Here is a 21,996-nt window from a genome sequence, read left to right on the forward strand (position 1 = left end):
AGGTAAAAGAAAAAAAAAAAAGAAAGAAAGAAACACATGTGTCCACACAGACTTTTATTTTTGGTGTTTCTAAATTTAAATGTGTGCTCTTCCATATCACTGGAGACCCATAGTGATGGTTTTTAAATACTTTAAAGCAGAGATATTTATACGTATATATATTTTTTAATAGTTGAGTTGGCATTCCAGGTAATCAGTGCCATAATATCTAGATCTGAAATTGTGGGAGGAGAGGGGACTGCATCAGCAAAATGTTTACTACCCCATCCTCTTTCTTTTATACTGTATAATTTTGAGAGCTCTTAAACCATGATAAGGAAGTAATTATGCTTTGAATTTCTCTAAAGATCTAACTAGAGAGTATTCATCTAAACAAACATTTCTAGGAATACGGGTTTAATGACCCAGGTAATTCTGATTGGAGAAATACGATTTTATACAGAGAGCTGACAGAAGCAAGTAAAACCTTGTGGGGTTTGGCCGAAGACATGCTGAGCTTCTAGGAGGCAAAGGGATATGTATTCGGCATCCCTTCTCCGCACCTACAGCCCCAGATTCACACCAACGTGTGTCTGTGATATGAATGAAATAAACGGGTCAAGCCAGCCTCGGGGGTACCGAGGCAGGGCTCTGTCTGGCCGTCGAGGGTCCGGGGACCCCCCAGTGTCACCCAGGCTCTAAGATAACCCAGTAGGGAGGCGCTGGGCGAGGACCGGGCTCCTCCTGCCTCCCCCGTCGTGCGGCTCGAATCTTCTGAAGCTGCCAGTTGCCAAATGAAATCTGAAACCCCGGGCTGCGTCTGAGGGTTGGCCCCGCTCAGTTGTTCCAGCCTCTTGTACTGTATATTTACACATTCACACACAATCACTCTTTCTAACTTCTGGGACTCTTCTGTGCGCAACTGCTAGGATCTCTCAAGTGCATGTGGCAACTCAGCCCAGCTCCGGCTGGAAACCGGCGGCGGGGCTTCGGAGGGTCTCGAAGGCCGGGGGAGCTGTCAAGACTGCGGCGGGGACCGGAGCGGATCGACGCGCGGGCGGCTGGGGGGAACCCCCCCCAACCTTTCCCCCCCAGCCGCAGCTCCTTCTGCCGCCGCGCATTTCCTCCGAAACCGCGGCTGCGGAGCTACCCAGTGCATGGGGCGCAATACTTCCCCTTGTTGTGGGAAGTAAGGGACTGCCCTCCCCGCTTAATTTTTTTTCCTGCTCGTCCTGGGGGTCTTTTTCTTCGGAGCAGTCGCCGTCCCCCTTCTGTCGTGCGCTCCGAGCAGGGTAGGTGACCTGGTTTGGGGCGTGGGGGGGAGTGATGTGCTCCGAGGTGACCTCGGGGGGGCTGGGACCTGGCCTCGCCTGCGCCCGGGGGGCTGCGGGCACAGCTGCGGGCGACCCGCGTGGGGGCTGCAGGGGGCGAGGAGCGACCGCAGGAATCCCGTGCTGGTGCAGTCTGTGTGTGTGTGCGAGAGCGTGTGTGTGTGTGTGTGTGTGTGCGCGCGCGCGTACGCGTGCATGTAGATGATGGGGAACAATGCTCTTTTATTATTATTTTTAAAAGGAAGAAAACAGAGCAAGCTGATAATACGTGTTTCTAGGCTTAAAAATAGAAGGAAGGAATAAAGACTCCGCAGTTTACTTCCCTCACTATCCGCCCCCTTCTCCGCTGCTCGTTTCCGTTAGTGTCTTATATCACGAGAGTTTTCTAGATAACAGCCATTCAGAGATATGTTTTAATAGTAGATACTGTAATTGTAAACAAAGCCTTTGGGAATCTTTGGTGAGTTTTCAGTCACCCAAAAGAATTTGTTTAGATTTTTTAAAAGGAAACTTGTCGAGGAAGTATCTGACCTCTTTCGAGTATAGAGATATGTAATATGTTATCATTAAAAAAAAGACTACTTCAGACTGCGTTTCTTGTACAAGTCCTCAAATAGAAGGGTAGATAATATTACTCTGGATTCCTTAGAGGTGTTAGGTTTTCAATACCAGCTAGTAATAGGAACCCAGACTGCCTTGTACTCTATGCATATATTAATTCATTTAAAATATCATTTCCAATATATTTCTGTTTCCATCGTAGCTTACTCTTTTTTGGTAAACCTAGCAGGACATTATTATCTCATCTCTTTCTAAAATGAGGAAGTAAATAAACCACGCGTATTTGAAATATAAAATTGCAACGTGTCTGCTTATCTATAAGTAAAACAGTATGTGTTGCTGTGTCTATTAAGTTGAGCAAATTAATTGAAACTCAGGGATATTTACAGTAGAGTTAAGAGCTTTACTCAATTACTGAGAAGAAGATGGACAGACAGATTAAATACAAACAGTCTGTCTCCTGCTTCTAATTAGACCTCAAAACCAACCATTAAGGGCAAGAATGGGTGTTGGTATTAGGCTGGGCATCATAAAATATAAAAAACACACAGTTAATATATTAGAAAAAGACAGAAAACAAATATAAAGCTCACATTAGACTTATTAAGACCTCACTCTCCCTTTTAAATTTCTTAATACTTCCTCTTCTCAGGGGATATTTCAACCTCTAAGAAAGCCCAATAATACAATTCCCCTTTTTGTCTTCCCTGGGTGCCTGACCTTCAGGTAGCAAGTGGAGAAATCTGTTCTCTTTAGAGCCATTACTGAGTTGTCAGAGAATTCCCCTTAGACATCTTGGAGGACGGAGATATTGACAAAACCTTAAGATAAATAAAATCCTCTTACCCTTCAGAGAGGGTGTCTTCTTGGTGGAAGACCTTTAAGTGAGAGTAAGGGGAAAACTGTGAATTTGTTCAGATCTGGACTTTACTTTGAGGTTTGTGTAAGGAATACACAGCTAGAGTGATAAAAAGGAGACTCTGTGGTCCTTTCTACGTGGGAAAGCCTGCTGAAACTCAGTCTTGTCCTTGGCTTTCAACTGTGTTATTTGGTTTTATTTCAATTGTGTTATTTGGTTTTATTACTTAATCACAGGGGCTTGAGTTTGAGAGGAGGATGGTTTCTCAGTTATGTTCTTGTGGGCTGTATATACAGTGAATTTGAACCATTTTGAAAATACAGATTTGATAATAAGTGGGGGTGAGAACTGTGTTCGCAAGAAAAAACGAAGTCAGCGCAGAACAAATACCGATGCACCTAATCAGACAAAAGTGTAAACTTCAGTGTAAAAGTGGAAAGTGTTCTGGTCTGTAATTCCCAGTGAAATCCTTTCAGGTTTTGCTCGGGAGAGCAGTGGTCAAAACTCAGAGAGTTCTCATTGTCAAGGTCTTATTGATTATGTGATCTTGGATTCTCGAGGGTGAAGGGAGAGGGTTAGGAAAGTGGAGGCGGGGTGGGGCAGGAAGGGCTAGGAATGTGCCGCAGGTGGTAATGAGTAGCTCGAGTCTGTTTATTTTGGTGTCTTGGTCAAAGCCTAGTTTGCTGTTTACCAACAGTGCCCTGAATAGTTTGGCTGTGACCTACTGGCCCACTGAAGTGTGTTTTCTTTCTGGTTCTATTAGTGTCCTGATTGGTTTCTCAGGGCTGAAAGTACATAGTGCTGATGATGCAAAGTCCTGGCGATACATCTGGTTCTTGTTCTTCGTGTTTGCAGAACATGTTTGCTGAAGGACCCTCTTTGTTACCTGTGGTTGTTCTCCTGTGGTTTCTTTTATGGCCAATGTTGAAGGGTTCTTTTCCCATGAGTTGAGCTTATGCAATGCTGTTTCCTTCTTTCTGCCATGTTTCAATTTTTTGGTAAAGCTGAATGCCTTGGAAAAATAAAATGGGAGAGGTAGATGGAGGCCCAGCTTGGAGCCCGGTAAAGAGAGCATGTATGCAAGCAAAGTCACTTCAGTCATGGCAGACTCTTTGCGACCCCATGGACCGTAGCCCACCAGGCTCCTCTGTCCGTGGGATTCTCCAGACAAGAATATTGGAGTAGGTTGCTGTGCCTTTCTCCAGGGCATCTTCTGGATCCAGGTAACGAACCCTAGTGTCTACATCTCCTGCATTGGCAGGAGGGTTCTTTACCACTACTGCCACCTGGAAAACCCCTCAGTAGGGAGGGACAGCCACCCAGTTGGTCACACATGAGTGTGGAGAAGCTTGATAATAACAAGAACCTGAGGTAGCCATTCTATCCTGATCACCTTTTTCTGAGGAAAAAGGCAGAAGAGATTTAAAATAAAAAAGATGCCTGTTTACACTTAAATTTGTGATTAAATGATTAATATTTCTCCCAGATGGAAAAAGGTATTTAAAATTAAAGTCATAAATAGGCCACTTAGCCATGAAGTTAATGTTCTTCATGGGAAGAGTTGGACTTTCATATTGAGTCTGCAATGGTAACCCATCTGTCTTTGCTATATAAACTCAAACTTTACAGGATTATGATGGTTTCAGCACTAAATAAAAGCCCATTTGGAAGTGGAGGGATTATTGTGATGCAGTCAAAGAATGTTCAATTTTCAGAGGATACTGTGCACATGTGTGCTTTTAAGCAGTATCTCCATTCTACTGTGGCATTGCCACAATTAATCTTTGTAAAGTGCAGATCTAACTGTGTAAGTCCCGTGTTCTAAAACCTTTGATAGACCCCAGAGACCTATAACAGCAGCTCTAAATGCCTTAGTTCAGGGACTAAAAGCTCTTCAAAGCCCTTCATTTTTAGCTGTGTCTTCCTACACCAGGGACCCTCACTCTTTACACTTCTAATTTCTTACTTCTGGATTTCATTCTCCTGAAATGTCTTCTGGCTGGAAAGCCTCTGTTGATTATCAGTGGTCCACTTCAAGTGGATCTTCCTTTGGAAGACTTGCCCAATTCCGTGCAGGAAGAATTAATCATGTCTTCTCATCTACTTCTGTGATGTCTTAAACATACCGTGAATGATTATTTTAATAATTTTTATGTACCCTCCCCCAGCCAGCTACAGTGAGTTCCTTAATGGGTGTATTGGTGGTGGTGGGAATACCTGTTTCTAGCTCCTAGAACAGAGTATGAAGTGTAGTAGACATCTATTAATGTTTCCTTAGTAAATGAACAAGCAAAGTCATGAATGAAGAAAGCGGTGGTGGACTCCAATTTATGCAGGTAGTTATTTCCCCAAAGTCCATTTGAAAAAATGTCTGTTTGGACTCAGAGTTCATTTTCTACAGGTAATGATGCGACCAAATATAGTTCACTTTCCAGACTGGCCCACACAAGCCTATTTTATTTCTGTAATAGATGAAATATTGTGCTTTTACTATTCTAAAATAAAAGCAAAACAAAACAAAATCTAGAGTGGAACCAATTTTTCTTTTACTCTTTGAAATTACAAAATACTCTTGAGTTTAAAGAGAGTAGAAACCGTTAGAATAAATAAACATCTCCCACAATTATTTTTTATATTGTACTGTAAAATCTCTAATCTGCTGTATCCCAGTGGGAGGTCCTGGATTTAGCTGTGAGGACTAATAATGGAGTTGAATTGGAGATCCTGTTGCCTGTGGACTGGGTAATAATCTTAATTAATAAAACAAAATAGAAGTACTAATTTGGGCTATTTAATAATTATCTTGAATGCTAGTGCTTGAGGGAATCAAATTTAATTAAAGTAGAATGTGAAGGTGGATGGAGAGGAGGAAATTCGGAAAGGCACCTTCCTTCCTTTTGCTGACTTTTAAAATTATATTGGTTTTATTTCCATCTCCTTTGATCATTTATGCTCAAAGTTCCTTCCTGAAAAAAATTAGACTACAATTATTTATGCTGCCTAACATGTAGGAGGTGGGGGGGTATATGTGCTTTGAGCCAAAATACAAATGGGTTTATTTTATTTTCAGAACTGTGATAATTTTGTCATTTGTATACTTGCCGTGTAACACGTGGATAATTTTTCAATAAAGAATGCATAATACTTGTGTTTCAGGCACTATCCAGGGGCCATATATAGCTCATGTTGCTCTTTATATAGTATCTCTGAGGAGACTGGACAAGCAACCACTGATATTTAAAAGTAATAGTCTACTCAGCTTTCTAAATCTTCCATGCTCTCTATTTTTATCAAATTGAAAATTTACCCTTCCTAATCATGTTACAACTCCTTTTTATTACGTTGTCTTCATTCACTATGCTTTAATATAATACTTTTTACTTTTTGCAGGGAGTCAGTTGAAAAGAGATGGGCTCCATGGAAAACATCTTGGTGTTTTTTGTTATGTATTTCAATATTCCTTATGTAAAGATCTCTACAAATCCATCTTTGCTTTTACTGCTTCAGAAAATGTGTTTCTTCTGATTAGCTAGCATTGTTTCTTTTCTTAGAAGAACAGAAGCTAAAAATCACCATGTTTATCATTTTAGTTTGTCATCCAAGAACTCAATATTAAATTTGATGCACAGTTATACCTTAGTTGAGGTTTTCTAATGTGGTTTGCACACTGGCACCCCATTCCAGTACTCTTGCCTGGAAAATCCCATGGACGGAGGAGTCTAGTAGGCTGCAGTCCATGGGGTCGCTAAGAGTCGTGTCACTTTCCCTTATCCCTTTCATGCATTGGAGAAGGAAATGGCAACCCACTCCAGTGTTCTTGCCTGGAGAATCCCAGGGACAGGGAAGCCTGGTGAGCTGCCGTCTGTGGGGTCGCACAGAGCCAGACACGACTGAAGCGACTTAGCAGCAGCAGCAGCAGCCTACTTTAATGATCTTAAAATACCCATACCTTTTAACAGTTAAAAGTTAGCTTAAATGCATTATGGAAATAGGCCAAATAACCTCCATTTTAAACTTTTTTTAGTATGTTGTTGTTTAGTTGGCTAAGTTGTGTCTGACTCTTTTGAGACTCCATAGACTGTAGCCCCTCAGGCCCCTCTGTCCATGGGATTTTCCAGGCAAGAATACTGGAGTAGGTTGCTATTTCCTTCTCCAGGGGATCTTCCCAACCCAGGGATGATGCATCTCCTGTGTCCCCTGCATTGGCAGATGAATTCTTGACCACTGTGCAACCTGGGAAGCATCACTTTTTTTTAGACATGTAGTTAAATATGTATAAAATTTTATTTTGTAGCTTCAGTTTAGTGTTTCAGAGCCAATAGTTTTTCCAGATTATTTTTTGTGGTTTCTTGAATCATTCTAAGTACTGTTTTTATACTCCCTGAGAGATAAAATGGCCTTGCCCGAAATACTATATTTCTTGAAAACCTTAGAAAGAAAATCATATCTGAATAATTTTGAAAGCAAATCCTTCAGAGCAAACATGTGAGTTCTTTTCAATATGTATATTGTAATTGTATGGAAGAGTGCCCTCAGGAGTATCTCAGAAGCATATTTCTTTTTCTTACAAGTAAGATCTATCAATAGATTGAAGTAAAAATCATAATTAAGATCTGTAATTAGGGCTGTATTCTGCCCATCAAATTGAGTTTTCCGTTAAAGAAAGTAATTTTTCAAATTTCCCACGGAGGAGAAATAACTCTCATTTTGTCTTGAGTTTTTCTGCCTCTTTAAGTCACACAGACTTGTAATAATAATCACGCTAACTAATCAAGTACCTGCTAAGTACCAAGCACTCCATGGGAGTTTTATTTATTTTTTAAATGTACTACTTATAATTCTAGAAATAGTTAGAAATAATTAGTAATTCTAGAAGTAAACTATGTTATATCTAATTCAGATATGTTATTCCCACCCTGTGAGTGTGTTTAGGTTCAAAGAGGTAAAACTTACTCAAGCTATTATTGTTAGTAAGGGGTAATAGAGTTGAGAAAACCAGATCTATCTGAATCCAAATACCCTGTCATTTTTCTAATATGTCACCTTCTCTCAGTGCTTTTCCCTTTATTAATTTTAGAATGATAATCTGTGTTTCAATGTGCTTGACGTATAGTACAGACTCTGGTCCCAACATGGTCTCAAAGAACTGGCCTTGACATTCTCCTGCAGATCTTTAAGATGACAGTGTTATGCTGATGAGTTGGGACTCATGGGATGGATTGCCACTATCAAGGTTTGCTCATAGTAATTGGCTTGACCAGATTTATCTTCTGGTGAGAGGTGAACAGCAAAGATATGGTCCATGTAACTCCAATGATTTATTTGTTGTTCAGTCACTCAGTCGTGTCCAACTCTTTGTGACCCCATGGACGGCAGCACACCAGACTTCCCTGTCCTTCACCACCTCCCGGAGCTTTCTTCAAACTCATGTCCATTGAGACAGTGATGCCATCTAACCATCTCATCCTCTATTGTCCCCCTTCTCCTCCTGCCTTCAATCTTTCCCAGCTTCAGGGTCTTTTCCAATGAGTCAGCTCTTCACATCAGGTGGCCAAAGTATTGGAGTTTCAGCTTCAGCATCAGTTCTTCCAATGAATATTCAGGACTGATTTCCTTTAAGATGGACTGGTTGGATCCTCTTGCAGTCCAAGGGACTCTCAAGAGTTTTGTCCAACACCACAGTTCAGAAGCATCAATTCTTTGGCACTCAGCCTTCTTTATGGTCCAACTCTCACATCCATGCATGACTACTGGAAAAACCATGTAGGATAAAACCAATGATTTATCCTTATTGCTTAATTCCCAGACTTTTGCTATATGTGAAATAATCCCAGGTAACTCAGGTAAGGGGAGGTCTTCTTTTTTTTTCAGGTGAAACTTCTCATATATCAGTACTTTTAATACTAGGTTCATCAAATTATATTAAAAAGGTGATTTTAAAGGTGCAGGCCTTCTATAATATTTTCATGAACAGTGTACTGTATTATAGTAAACCAAGCTTATATCCACTGTTAAGTGTATTCCTGGAATACTGTGAGAAACAGACGGAGGTAGTGGAGAGAGAAGAGGTAGGTGGTCCTAGGGCTGAGGACTAGAGACTCAACTTGAAAAAGCTGAAATAATGTATATTTTCAGGAACCTCCATATTGTTCTCCACAGTGGCTTTACCAATTTACATTCCCACCAACAGTGTACTAGGGTTCCCTTTTGTCCACATACTCGCCAACATTTATTATTATTATTTTTTTGATGACAGTCATTTTGACCAATGTGGGGAAATGTCTTATTATGGTTTTGATGTGTTTTTCCCTGATGATTAGTTATGTTGAGTGAGCACTTTTTCATGTGCTTGTTAACCATCTGAATGTTTTCTTTGGAGAAATGTTTCTCCGGGCCTTCTGTCCATTCTAAAATCATTTTTTATGTGGAGTTGTATGAGCTCTTCAGGCTTCCCAGGTGGTGCTGTGGTAAAGAACCTGCCTGCAGTGCAGGAGATGCAAGAGACATGGGTTCAATCCCTAAGTCAGGAAGATCCCCTGCAGAAGGAAAAGGCAATCCACTCCAGTATTCTTGCCTGGAAAATCCCATGGACAGAGGAGCCTGTGTGTAGCAGTCCATGGGCTCATAAAGAGTCGGTCAGGACTGAGCACCAGCATAAGATACAGGGTGATTTCTTTATATACCTGGGTACACACCTGGAGTAAGCAAAAACATGAATACGAAAAGATAGATGCACCCCAACGTTCATAGCAGCATTATTTACGATAGTCAAGGTGTGGAAGGAGCCTGTGTTGCATTCTCAGTCGCTCAGTCGTCTTTGACTCTTTGTGGCCCCATGGAATTTTCCAGGCAAGAATAACAGAGTGGGGTGCCATTTTCTACTCCAGGGAATCTTCCAAACCCAGGGAATGAACCTGTATCTCTTTTTGTCTCCTGCATTGGCAGGTGGATTCTTTACCACTAGCATGACCCGGGAAGCTTATGGAAGGAACCTAGGTATCCATCAACAGATGAATGGATAAAGAGATGGGGCTTTATACACAATGGAATATTATACAGCCGTTAGTAAAGAATGAATTTTTTGTCATTTACAACATGGATATACCTGGAGGGTATTATGCTTATTGAAGTAAGACAAATACCATATGTTTTCAGTTATATATGGAATCTAAACAAGTAAAACAAATGAAGAAATATAACAAAACAGAAACAGATTCACAGAGAACAAGCTAGTGGTTACCACTGGGGGAGTGGGAGTGAGGCCAGATAGAGGAAGAGGATTAAGAGGTACAGCCTACCAGGTATAAAATAAATAAGATACAATGATATAATGTACAGCATGCTGAATATAGCCAATATTTTATAATATCTTTAAATGGAGTATAATCTGTAAAAGTAGAATCCACTATGGTATAAAACTGAAACTTTCTATCATAAATAGACTATATTTTGATGAAAACCAAGAAAAGAAAAAGCTGAAATACAGAAGGAAGGGATTCTTTCTTTGGGTGTAGCAACTGAGAAGGGGAGGAAGGTTGAGTTCTTGGTGACAGTATTCAGTGGACACACTGAAATGAAATGGGCTGCAGGGAAAGTAATTTCAAAGCTAGTCTTTCTCAAGATAAGAGCGTTTATCCCAGAAACTATTGGAGTGCATGTCACTCCTGTTTTTGATGATATAGAGAAAAAAGTTCTCCAAATTCCTTGTGTCATTTTTGATTGTTCTATTGTTCAAGGAATATCTAGTTTTAAAATTTCTTTTATGAAGAAACTTCTAGGAGGAAAAGATGACCTAGGGGAGTCAGAGGAGCTTGATGTTATCTTGTTGCACCTAATTGCGTAAAAGCAGGATTTAACCACAGGAGTACGGCCTTTAGAATTCCTTTTTGGTTTTTGTATCCCATTGTGGTTTATTACAGGGTTTCCCAGGTGGCACCAGTGGTTAAGAACCCACTTGCCAATGCAGGAGACATAAGAGACCTAGGCTTGATCCCTGGGTTAGGAAATCATGTGGAGGAGGGCATGGCAACCCACTCCAGTTTTCTTGCCTCGAGAATCCCATGGACAGAGGAGCCTGGTGGGCTATAGTCCATAGGGTTGCAAAGATTCGGACACGGCTGAAGTGACTTAGCAGGCACACACGCATGCACGTGGTTTATTACTGTGAAATGGTTAAATGCAATGCATGCAATGTTATACAAAGGCAATTATGGATATACAGAAGGACTAGCCCTCTCACGTTTGTGATTTACTGATCAGAGATTTCATATTTTGGTAACAACTTATGCTTTCATCATGCAGTAACTTTTATGTGTTTGTAGGGTTAGGTTTGAGTTGACAGGTTCTGTGGGGGAGCCTTGGACATGGATGCCTAGAAACAGGTGGGGGTTGTGAGGGATTATCTGGGGAAGGAGCTCTGAGGACTCCCTCTCAACAGAGGGAGCTGCTGGAGGAGGATGGATGGGAGAAGGGGAGAAGCAAGTTCACAGGATGATATGTGTCAGAAATCAAAGAATTAGGAGAAAAGGCAAATCCAGAGACAGTGTTGGAAACTAGAATTTAAGGGCAGGGAGGCAGCATATGATGGGACAAACAAGAATGAGTCTCTGTTTTTAATAATAGATAGCAATTATTAAAGCCTGACTATGTCCTAGTTATGCCAGGCTCTTCCATGGGTTATCACCTTTAATCTTCAAGCTCCCACACGAATAGAAGCTATTATTATCTTTTATAGGTGGGAAAACTGGAACTTGGAACTTCTTTGGTGGTCCTGTGGTTAAGACTTCGCAGAGGTTATGGGTTTGATCCCTGGTCAGGGAGATCCAATATGTCTCATGGTCAAAAAATCAAAACAGAAAACAGTATTGTAAAAAATTCAACAGAGGCTTTAAAAATGGTCCTCATCAAAACAAAACAAAACAAAAAAATCAAATATAAAAAAAAAACACAAACGAACAGAAACTTGTAAAGTCTTTGTAACTTACCAAAGTCTCACAGGCACTAAATGGTAGATGTGGGATTCAAAACTAAAGGATCTTACTGTGAGATATTATACCATACTTTATCTCTATGCTCTGGAATTACACAAAGCCCTATAACCTTGGGCAAGTTGTGTTAACCTCCTTGAACCACAGATTCCCTCTCTGTGAAATGAGCATTTAATAATATCTACTCCATAGTGTTGTTATAGGCTTTTAATGTATGAAGTGAGCATGAGCATTGCCTGTAAGATACTAGAAGGGTTTCTAGCATCTGGTAAATGTCAATACATGTCAACAGTTATTGTAATATTATTAAATTTCATGATGAACATGGGATTCTAGAGCAGTATTTTTCAAAATATAGATCTTGATGCATCAGTGGTCATAGAATCAAATCAGTGGTTCATGACCACTTTTCAATGAAAGGGGATAGAACAGGATGGAATGGAATGGAAAAGTCAGGGTTCATTATATATAGTAAAAGTAAGAATTCACATGTTTTAATTTTCAGTTTTTTAAATGTGGATGTAAGTATCTGACACCCTAGGTAAAAATGAAAAATGTACTTATTATTATTGATAACTGTCAAGATAAAGTATTTTAAAAATCCTTTAAAGTAGCAGTTCAGAATGTGGTCTCAAGACCAAAAGCATCAGTTTCACCTGGGATCTTGTTAGAAATGCAATTACTGAGACCTACCTGAACCCAGCCATATGAGTTTTAACAAGAACCTCAGATGATTAAAGACTATTACCTATTCAAAAGTGGTGCTGGGAAATCATGATTAAAAATAGGTAAGGATATATCTAAATTACTTAAGAGCAGTTAGAAGAACATATTATTTTATATTGACTAAAGCTGTTAATTCTCTATAAAATGCTTTCCTTTGTCTTGTGACTAGTTTTGTGTAGTCTTTTCTCCTATTTTTTTCTATGCTGTCCTCTCACAGTTCAGGTGGCTGAGTCCCACAGAAGTCAATTCTTTTGTATATAGAAGGACATTGAGTAGTTAGATCTGTACTTTCTTCTAGAACTACAAGATAAAGGCTTAATATTCTTTGGGAGTAGCCCAGAGCCCTGAATATCTAAGTTGTATTCAATTTGAAACATTTTAATGATAATAGTCCAGATGCCCGAACAGCTGTGAAACTGAGAATTGAATTAAGAACTCATAAAAAAACTGCATTCAGTATTTTACTGAGATATTTATTTTGAAAAGTACATGCAGACAAGAGATTGGCAATCTAGTTAATGCAGTACTAATACTGATGATAAACAACAATGACAAAAAATCTATTTTGGTAAAAATGGAAGTCATATAAATTTTTATAAAGAGATGTTTTTCCTAATAATGAAAACAATGAATGTGCTTAAGATATTTATTGACTGTATGTCGTTACTTTAAAGAGAGAGCAGGTAATGTTGAATTGACTAGTTTTTATTCATTTTTTTGTGTTTACTGTTGTATTTGATTTTCGGTTGGAAGGTCAAAGTGAAAGTGTTAGTTGGTCAGTCATGTCTGACTCTTTGTGACCCCAAGAACTGTAACGTACCAGGCTCATCTGTCCATGGAATTTCTTAGGCAAGAATACTGGAGTGGGTACCCATTCCCTTCTCTGGGGATCTTCCTGGCCCAGAGATTGAACCCCAGTCTTCTGTACTGGCAGGTGGATTCTTTACAGCCTGAGCCACCAGGGAAGCCCTTCAATTGGAGGGTGTATTTACTTTAGGACGTGGAAGAGTTATGTTTGAAAATACAGCATTCAGATTCACTAGAAAAAGTTTGAGGATTTTCTTTTCCATGTCTTTAAAAGAGCATTTCCTTGGATTTTTTTTTAAACTACTTTTTAATAAACATATATTAACTTTTCTATTTTTATTTTATCTTACATTGTTATTGGAGAATATAACAATATTGTGTTATATTCTACTGTACAGAAAAGTGAATCAGCTACATGTATACATAGATCCCCCTTCCTTGGATTTCTTTCCCGTTTAGGTCCCCACAGAGCACTGAGTGGAGTTCCCTGATGGCACAGTAGGTTCTTATTAGTTATCTATTTCATACATAGTATCAATAGTGTATATGAGTTAATCCCAGTCTCCCAGTTCGCCCACCTCTTCCACCCTTGGTGTTCATGCTTTTGTTTTTAGTAGTGTATGAAAATATTTGTAGGACAGAATTGTCAGAAAGAATCAGTTTTAGGGGTAAGAATGTCTACCTCTGGCTCATTGCAGGTAAGAGTGTATATTGAAACCATACATATGGCTGATTCACGTTGATGTGTGGCAGAAAACATCCTCCAATTAAAAATAAAATAAAAACAGTGGCTTGAGAGATGTTTCAAAAGATCCTTCTTTGCTTTGTAATCTATGATTGGGGAAGATTGAATGGGAAGGGGCTAGAATGAGGTGGCTCTGGTCCTACTTCTGGTATTAATTAGCATCTGTGAACTCAGGCAAGTCGTTTCCTTTTTCTGGACTTTAGTCTCCTTATCTGTAAAATAAAGGTGTTAGAGTAAATGCTTTCTAAGATTGTTCCAGCTTTGAAAAAGCCTCTGTGGCTAAATGGTAGTGTGCTTCTTTGAAACAATTTTGATAAGAGTGTAGCTATGGGTGCCATTTCCAGGGCTCTGAAAATTGGATGTTGCCTTTATGGAGGAGTGAGGATCTGGAAGTCTCTAGATTACACGATAAAGTTTAGCCTGACCTTTCCTTGTGCCAGTGGGCTAGTTTTTACCATGGGTGGCACTACGCACTAGGAGGCTCTTGAGAATGTATGAGAGTATGTTTGGTTATAGCAATGACTGGGTGAAGCTACTGGCAGTCGTTGCCCAGGGGTCAAGAATGCCATATGTCTTACAGTGTGACAGTCCCTCACTGCAAAGAATTTTCTTTCCTGAAATGCTGAAAACATCCATTGCAAAACCCCAGCAAATAAAGTGAAAAGATTGAGCTGTAACTCCATATTTTATAAAGTCACCTGGGAAATTGTAATGAAGTGGTTGTATACTTTCTGCTATAACACAAATGCAAACCCTGGCTATTGTTAGATGACAACTGGTGTTTATGATGCATGGGGGAGAACAGCCTTCAGTTCTCTGCTCTATAGATTGACAGTGCAATAGGAAAAGCAGCAACATCTCAGCTCTGTTAGTACAGGGGGCAAATATAACTTGAAGACATACTAGGAATAGTTTCTTTGAGTGTGAAGTTACTAGTTTCCAAATCACTTGCAGAAGTTTCCATTCAATGCATCTGGACATTCCTTGGGTTCAAATAGTACCAGGATGAAGGATCAATATGTTATGCCAGGATCAATATGTAGATTTGATTCTCTGTGATAAGAAATACTACTTGCTTAACAGTTCTGCACATGGTGGTGAATGACATGAACTCTTCCTGTTCCTCCTCTGGCCTCTGCCCTTGTGTTGGCCTCGTAGATTCTGGGTCAGGTTAAGGATAGAGCCTACTCGGCAAAGTGACTCCCCCAGGGCCGCCTCAAGGACTCTGGTAACATTTTCAAATTTGACATGAACTTTGCTTTGGAATCATTTAAGTCACAGGATCATTTTCTTTTTTTTGTTGTTTTGTTTTTCTCTCTTCCATCTTCCTTTTTGTGTTTGTGGACTCCTTGCTTTGTTAATGTGTGGCTCAGTGGTAAAGAATCCACCTGTCAATGCAGGAGATTCAGGAAATGCAGGTTCGATCTCTGGGTCCGTTAGGTCCCCTGGAAGAGGAAATGGCATTGCACTCCAGTATTCTTGCCTGGAAAATTCCATAGACAGAGGAGCCTGGTGGGCTACAGTCACTGGGGTCATAAAGAGTCAGACACATCTGAGCCCACACACAGGTACGGATAAAATTGTTGCCTAGTGAATAAAAGTCAACAATATTTTCCAGGAGTGACAAGGAACCCCTGCTTCTGCTTTATTTGGTGAATTTGGGCCTTAATAACTCAGCAGGAGAAGAGGCAAACAGAGGTGAAACCGAAATATGTAACTTTTTTTTCCTGTAAATTTGGTAAAATTTTAGATTTCAGGAGAGGGTTGAAACTACAGAATTTAAAATATGTATATATATATATATATATTTTGGGGAGTCTTTCATGTTAATTATCTATGCTGGGCCTCTTCAGTTAATAAATTATAAATTACATGCTACATTCTCCTTAGAATGAATTCATTGTACATCAGAATAAAAGCATATTTAGAAAAATAGCTATAACCACCTTATCTCAGTCTTTTAATATGGAAAATGAGTTCAAAGTGATCTAGGTCAGCTGTCCCCAACGTTTTTGGCACCAGGGACCGATTTCATGGAAGACAGTTTTTCCATGGGCCGGAGGTTGGGGGAGTGGTTTCGGGATGATTCAAACACATTACATTTGTTGTGTGCACTCTTTCATTTTAATTTTTTATTTTTTTAAATTATGAAAGTATGAAAACACATTTACAGGACACTTGGAAAGTACAGAACAAGTTTACATATAGTTCCACTCTGTATTACAATTTTTTAAAAAATAGACAAATTAAGACTTTTAGTTGGAGTTTCAATAGCAAACTCTCAAAAGTTAATAGAATGGGGGTGCAGAGAAGTAGAAGGATGTAGCAGACCTGAAAAGCACGGTGAACCAAATCAACATAATTAAGATTTATACAATTTTCACACAACAGTCAGTTACAAATTCTATTCAAGTTCCCGTAGACTGTAAACCAGGTGACTCTGGAATGTAATGCTGCTGCTGATCTGACAGGAGGTACTGGTCTGCAGCCCAGAGGTTGGGGACCCCTGATTTTGGCGTTTTGTCCCAGATTACTGAGTCAGGAAGAGGCAGACCAGGCTCTTGATTTTTAGTGATTTATGTTTCTACCCTACTACCCCATTTCTCAGAGGCTCTTCTCACCTCTGAGTTCCTGGAGATGATCAAACCCACATGCTAGCCTGTGGCATCACTGCATATAATGAATTATCTCCTTTGCTCTTCAACTACAAGCGTCCTTGTTAAGTACCATTTGGCAAAACTGTCACTCATGATTTTGTGTTCTATCGATTAGATAAGGACTTGTGAAAGTTGCTCAGTCGTATTTGACTCTGCAACCCCATGGACTACACAGTTCATAGGGTTGGGTAGCCTTTCCTTTCTCCAGTGTACCTTCCCAATCCAGGGATCTAACCCAGGTCTCCCACATTACAGGCAGATTCTTTACCAGCTCTGCCATGAGGGAAGCCCAAGATGAGGACTCATGACTGAGAAAGGAGCAAGTGAATCTGTAATGTTTTAAAAAGCATTTTTACTGAGCCCAGAGTAACCCTAAAGGCAGCTGAAAAATATAGCATATTAAAATCAAGGTGTGATACTTTCTGTTTTGGGTTACATGTTTAACCTAATTCCTTGTAATAATATTTAAATCTAAGTGTTAGTTGCTCAGTTGTGTCTGACTCTGTGACCCCATGGACTGTAGCCCCCCAGGCTCCTCTGTCCATGGAATTCTCCAGGCAAGAATACTGAAGTGGGTTGTCATTCCCTTCTCCAGGGAATCTTCCTGACCTAGGGATCAAACCCAAGTCTCCCACATTGCAGGCAGATTCTTTACCATCTGAGCCACCAGGGAAGCCCAATAATTAGATTTTGAATCCATTCATATGAATGTCCTCAATACACTGTAGATTTTCATTCAATTTGGTCTTCAAACCACAATATAATTGTACAATGGTTCTCTTATGTTTTCCATATTCTTGAAAAGGAAGCATATAAATAAGCCTGATGGTATATCAACAGCTAAGAGATTTCATGCAGAAAACAAAAACAAAAATTAAAAAGAAGAAAACAGCAGGTGTTCTTTAAACACTGCCTCGACCAGTCAATAATCACTGAAGAAGAGTGCAGGAATGGAAAAGGGAGAAAAAGAGGCTTTAGCTCGTAGTAACCGCTGTGTACCACTGAGAGTCAGGGAGAGTTTTCTTCTGTGCAGTGCTTTTATTACCTCTCTGTTTGCAGTCCCGTCCACTACTGTTTAATTTGTGGAGCATTCCAGGGAGTAGCCTTAGCTTCCCTGAAATGAGCCTGGGACTGGGCTTGAAGTCTTTGTGGGAGTCCTGTCTGAGACACGGGCGGGCCAATAGTGCAAGTTGGGTGAGGGGCACACGGCTGAGCTGGTTGAGCCGGACTCCTCGTCGGGGAGCAAGGTGAGACCTTTGTGCTACTGAGCTGTGGGACGCAGAGCCTGCAGCTCTGGGCACCTTTTCAGGCAGCTTTGAAAAGTGTGGGATGCTATCTCAGAAAACCAGGGTTATTTCTGTATCACAAAAGAGACAATACTGAATGCTTAGACTTCCTTCAGATGTTTGCAAGCAGCTCAATGGTGTCACATTGGGACTCTGCTTCTAATAATACTTTCAAGCAAGAATAGGATCCTAGTGGCTTATGAAGGTTAGTCCTTATTTGTTTAGCAAATCACACTGTGACCAAATGTCTGATGATAATAATAGTGGGCTGATGTTATTGCTGTTGTCTGTTTGTTTGATGTAAAAAAGATATTCTTAATGTCTTAGAAAGAGCCACTAAGACAATAAAATTATATTGAACTGCTTTATAGAAATGCCAAGCAACTTGTGTATGATATCATTTATAAGCTGTATTATTAACGTGAAAGGCTAAAATAATTCAGGGAGAGTAATTGATGTGTAAAGGTCATATTAGCATGAGCCTGGAGAAAGTAGGGATGGAGGGGAGTTGTAAAGAGGGGAAGAAAGAGAGAGAGGTAGGTAGGGAGGAGAGAATTGGTAAATATACGTGTGATGTTAAGTGGAAAGTGCTGGACTTGCTGGTGATCTCTAGGAGCGTAGGATGCGTTGAATTACAGCTAGTGTTGCTGTTTTGTCAATACTGTCAGGAAACAGATCCTGGGACTGCTTAAAAGAGATTTGAAATGGATTCCTAATACCATGGGGAGTCATAAATTGTAGCAAGTAACTAGGGCTGTATTTACAGACTTGGGGGCAGACAGCAAAGCCCTCTGGTTAACTTATTTCCAGAGGACCAGGGTTAAATTTCTATCTCAAATCTGAGCTTTGATTTGAAACAAAGGTATTAACTGCTTTTTTCTTGAGTTGGTGGTTCCTCTACCTTGCAATTTCCTGTTATTCCATTGTGAAGTTTCCAGAGAATTCTCTCTAGAATAAGTTCACACAGGAACCAGTCTACCTGCCTGCTTTCTGAGACACTGAATTTGGCGCTGTAATCGATTTTAGTCAGAGAGAGGGAAGCACCTTTAATTTTTGACTGCTCAGAATTGTAGCTAACAATTTAGCCATAGAATGTCTGTTTGGCAGCTCAACTCCTGTTAGACAAATGCATTTACCTCTGGAGTTTTACGAGGGTAATGCTTTTCTTGGGGTAACAAGTCGCCACTAACTATTTGATATTTTGTTTGAATTTTTTTTTTAAACAGGCACGATACCATAAAACCTTCATTATTGTAAAACTGAGTAATGAATTTTTCCCCATAGAGACTATCTCATATAATTTTGAGTCTCAGATTTTTTAATCTTTGTATTTTTTTATACAATACAAGCGTGTCTATCTGCAGACTCCAGTATATTTTTTTATTAATAAGTTTGTTTAGTGTAATGCATTTCTGATATTCAAGCATGACTGACTTTTTTTCACCTGGTAATAATAACAGAATATAAATGAGTGGTACTTAAAGAGTTAGCATAAAACTTGGCATTCTGGGTTGATCAATTATCCTATTATTCTCTTTATTGTCTTCAAAGTTATGACTAAATCAGGCATGATATTAAATGTCTTGCAACTTATCACACAAAATAATGCTTTCTTAAGCTAGTTTTAAATTGATGACTTTTTTCATTATTGATGATTGTTTTTGGATTGTAATTGTTTATTTTTAAGTTCATTATAGCTAGTATGGTACATTTCTTCCATTTCAAGTGATCCCTTAAGAAAGCAATGGTTTTGTTCCCTTTCATTTCTCCTGCTAATTTTTATGTTTGACTTGAAATATCAGACTCAGAAATTATAACAACAAAAGTGGGTAATGGAAATTTGTTCTTCTGCTGCTAATTACCACTTACTGTTCTGTGACTTTTTCACTGATCTGTGTTAAGTCAGATGGGCTCCATTTTCAGCTCAAGTGTTACCTAGAAATCACCAGACCTCCTGGGGTCTGTTCACACCCACATGACTGTGAAAACCAGACTGAAGAGAACACTGATGCTGGGCAAAGGTCCAGAGAAGGGTTCAGAGTGGATTACGTACTTACTGGGGTCTTGGAGCCACTGTTTTCATCTAGACTTTTGCCATGAATCTACCCCTGCTTCTTGATTCAAGGAGGGCACTGGCTAGAGTACACTGTTGACCAGCACACCCCAGATTTTGCTCGGTGATAACTGCTTCACTGACTTTGGGTGTCTGTAATGCCACTTCAGAAGAATTAACCTTGAGTTCCCTTAGACTTGGGCTTCCGTTGTGGCTCAGCTGGTAAAGAATCTGTCTGCAATGCAGGAGACTTGGGTTTGATCCCTGGGTTGGGAATATCCTCTGGAGAAGGGAAAGGCTACCCACTCCAGTATCCTGGTCTGGAGAATTCCATGGACTGTATAGTCCATCACAAAGAGTCAGACACGACTGAGCAACTTTCACTTCACTTCCTTTAACTTTCAGTTCTCTTAGCAGCAGTTTCTGCTGCTTCATGTTCTGAATTCCGACGAATTTGAAACTGTACTGAGCAGGTGACAGCTGTGAGTCAACCACTACATCAACACTCTGGTCACTTCCATTCCAATTCAGAGTGACAGACTCCTCTTTGAAGTTCAAGGTTTGGTTTCTATCCTTTCTCTAACCACTTTTTTCTTTCTTTACTCTTTCTTTCACTTCGATTCCCTTAATTTTGTTTCTCTGCTTTATCTCTTTATTATCCTAGAACTTTGTCATATCAGTGTCCTATTTTCTTCCCATATTGCCTCTCATTGCTATTGTCCATGGTGTTTATCTGGCCTCCTTTCTTCTTCAGTTACACATTTTCAGGATACACTGCATCCATCATTATTTCTGTCCCCTTTGAATGAATCCACACTCTAGGTTTTCCACTTTGTCCCAAATTGCTTGATCACAGTATCATATGCCTACTGTTGCCAGCTCCTTCCTTCTATTCCCACCCCCAGAAAGCTTTCATGGAAGTGTAAACCAGGTAAGCAGCTGATGTAGCAAATATTACATTGGTTCTTGGTTCAAAATATTCTGGATTTGAGTCAGTTCTGATATTCATTCAGTTCAGTTCAGTTCAGTCATTCAGTCCTGTCCAAGTCTTTGAGACCCCATAGACTGCAGCACTCAAGGCCTCTCAGTCCATCACCAACTCCCACAGTCAAACTCATGTCCATTGAGTCGGTGATGCCATCGAACCATCTCATCCTCTATTGTCCCCTTCTCCTCCTGCCTTGAATCTTTCCCAGCTCAAGGTCTTTTCCAATGAGTCAGTTCTTCGCATCAGGTGGCCAAACTATTGACGTTTCAGCTTCAGCATCAGTCCTTCCAATGGATATTCAGGACTGATTTCCTTTAGGATGAACTGGTTGGATCTCCTTGAAGTCCAAGGGACTCTCAAGAGTCTCCTCCAACTCCACAGTTCAAAAGTTCTTCGGCACTCGGCTTTCTTCACAGTCCAACTCTCACATCCATACATGACCACTGGAAAAACCATAGCCTTGACCAGACAGACCTTTGTTGGAAAAGTAATGTCTCTGCTTTTTAATATGCTGTCTCAGTTCAGTTCAGCTGCTCAGTCGTGTCCGATTCTCTGTGACCCCATGAATCACAGCACGCCAGGCCTCCCTGTCCATCACCAACTCCCGGAGTTCACTCAAACTCATGTCCATCGAGTCAGTGATGCCATCCAGCCATCTCATCCTCTGTCGTCCCCTTCTCCTCCTGCCCCCAATCCCTCCCAGCATCAGAGTCTTTTCCAATGAGTCAACTCTTCGCATGAGGTGGCCAAAGTACTGGAGTTTCAGCTTTAGCATCATTCCTTCCAAAGACCACCCAGGACTGATCTCCTTTAGAGTGCACTGGTTGGATCTCCTTGCAGTCCAAGGGACTCTCAAGAGTCTTCTCCAACACCACAGTTCAAAAGCATCAATTCTTCAGTGCTCAGCTTTCTTCACTGTCCAACTCTCACATCCATTCATGACCACAGGAAAAACCATAGCCTTGACTAGACAGACCTTTGTTGGCAAAGTAATCTCTCTGCTTTTTAATATGCTGT

At 40.2% G+C, this 21,996-nt stretch overlaps 1 protein-coding gene across 1 annotated transcript in view; it reads left to right on the forward strand.

Annotated features, from left to right (window-relative positions):
• The first annotated feature begins 855 nt into the window (after positions 1 to 855).
• The window catches only part of ARHGAP24 (Rho GTPase activating protein 24), a 549,762-nt gene continuing 528,621 nt past the window's right edge, over positions 856 to 21,996 (forward strand). The window contains exon 1 of the mRNA XM_010845964.1: positions 856 to 1,271. Within this exon, the coding sequence (XP_010844266.1) occupies positions 923 to 1,271 (349 nt within the window). The 5' untranslated portion in view covers positions 856 to 922. The remainder of the gene's footprint in view (positions 1,272 to 21,996) is intronic.

Source organism: Bison bison, unplaced genomic scaffold, assembly GCF_000754665.1.
Source record: "Bison bison bison isolate TAMUID 2011002044 unplaced genomic scaffold, Bison_UMD1.0 scf7180017864228, whole genome shotgun sequence".
Classification (NCBI taxonomy): Eukaryota; Metazoa; Chordata; class Mammalia; order Artiodactyla; family Bovidae; genus Bison; species Bison bison.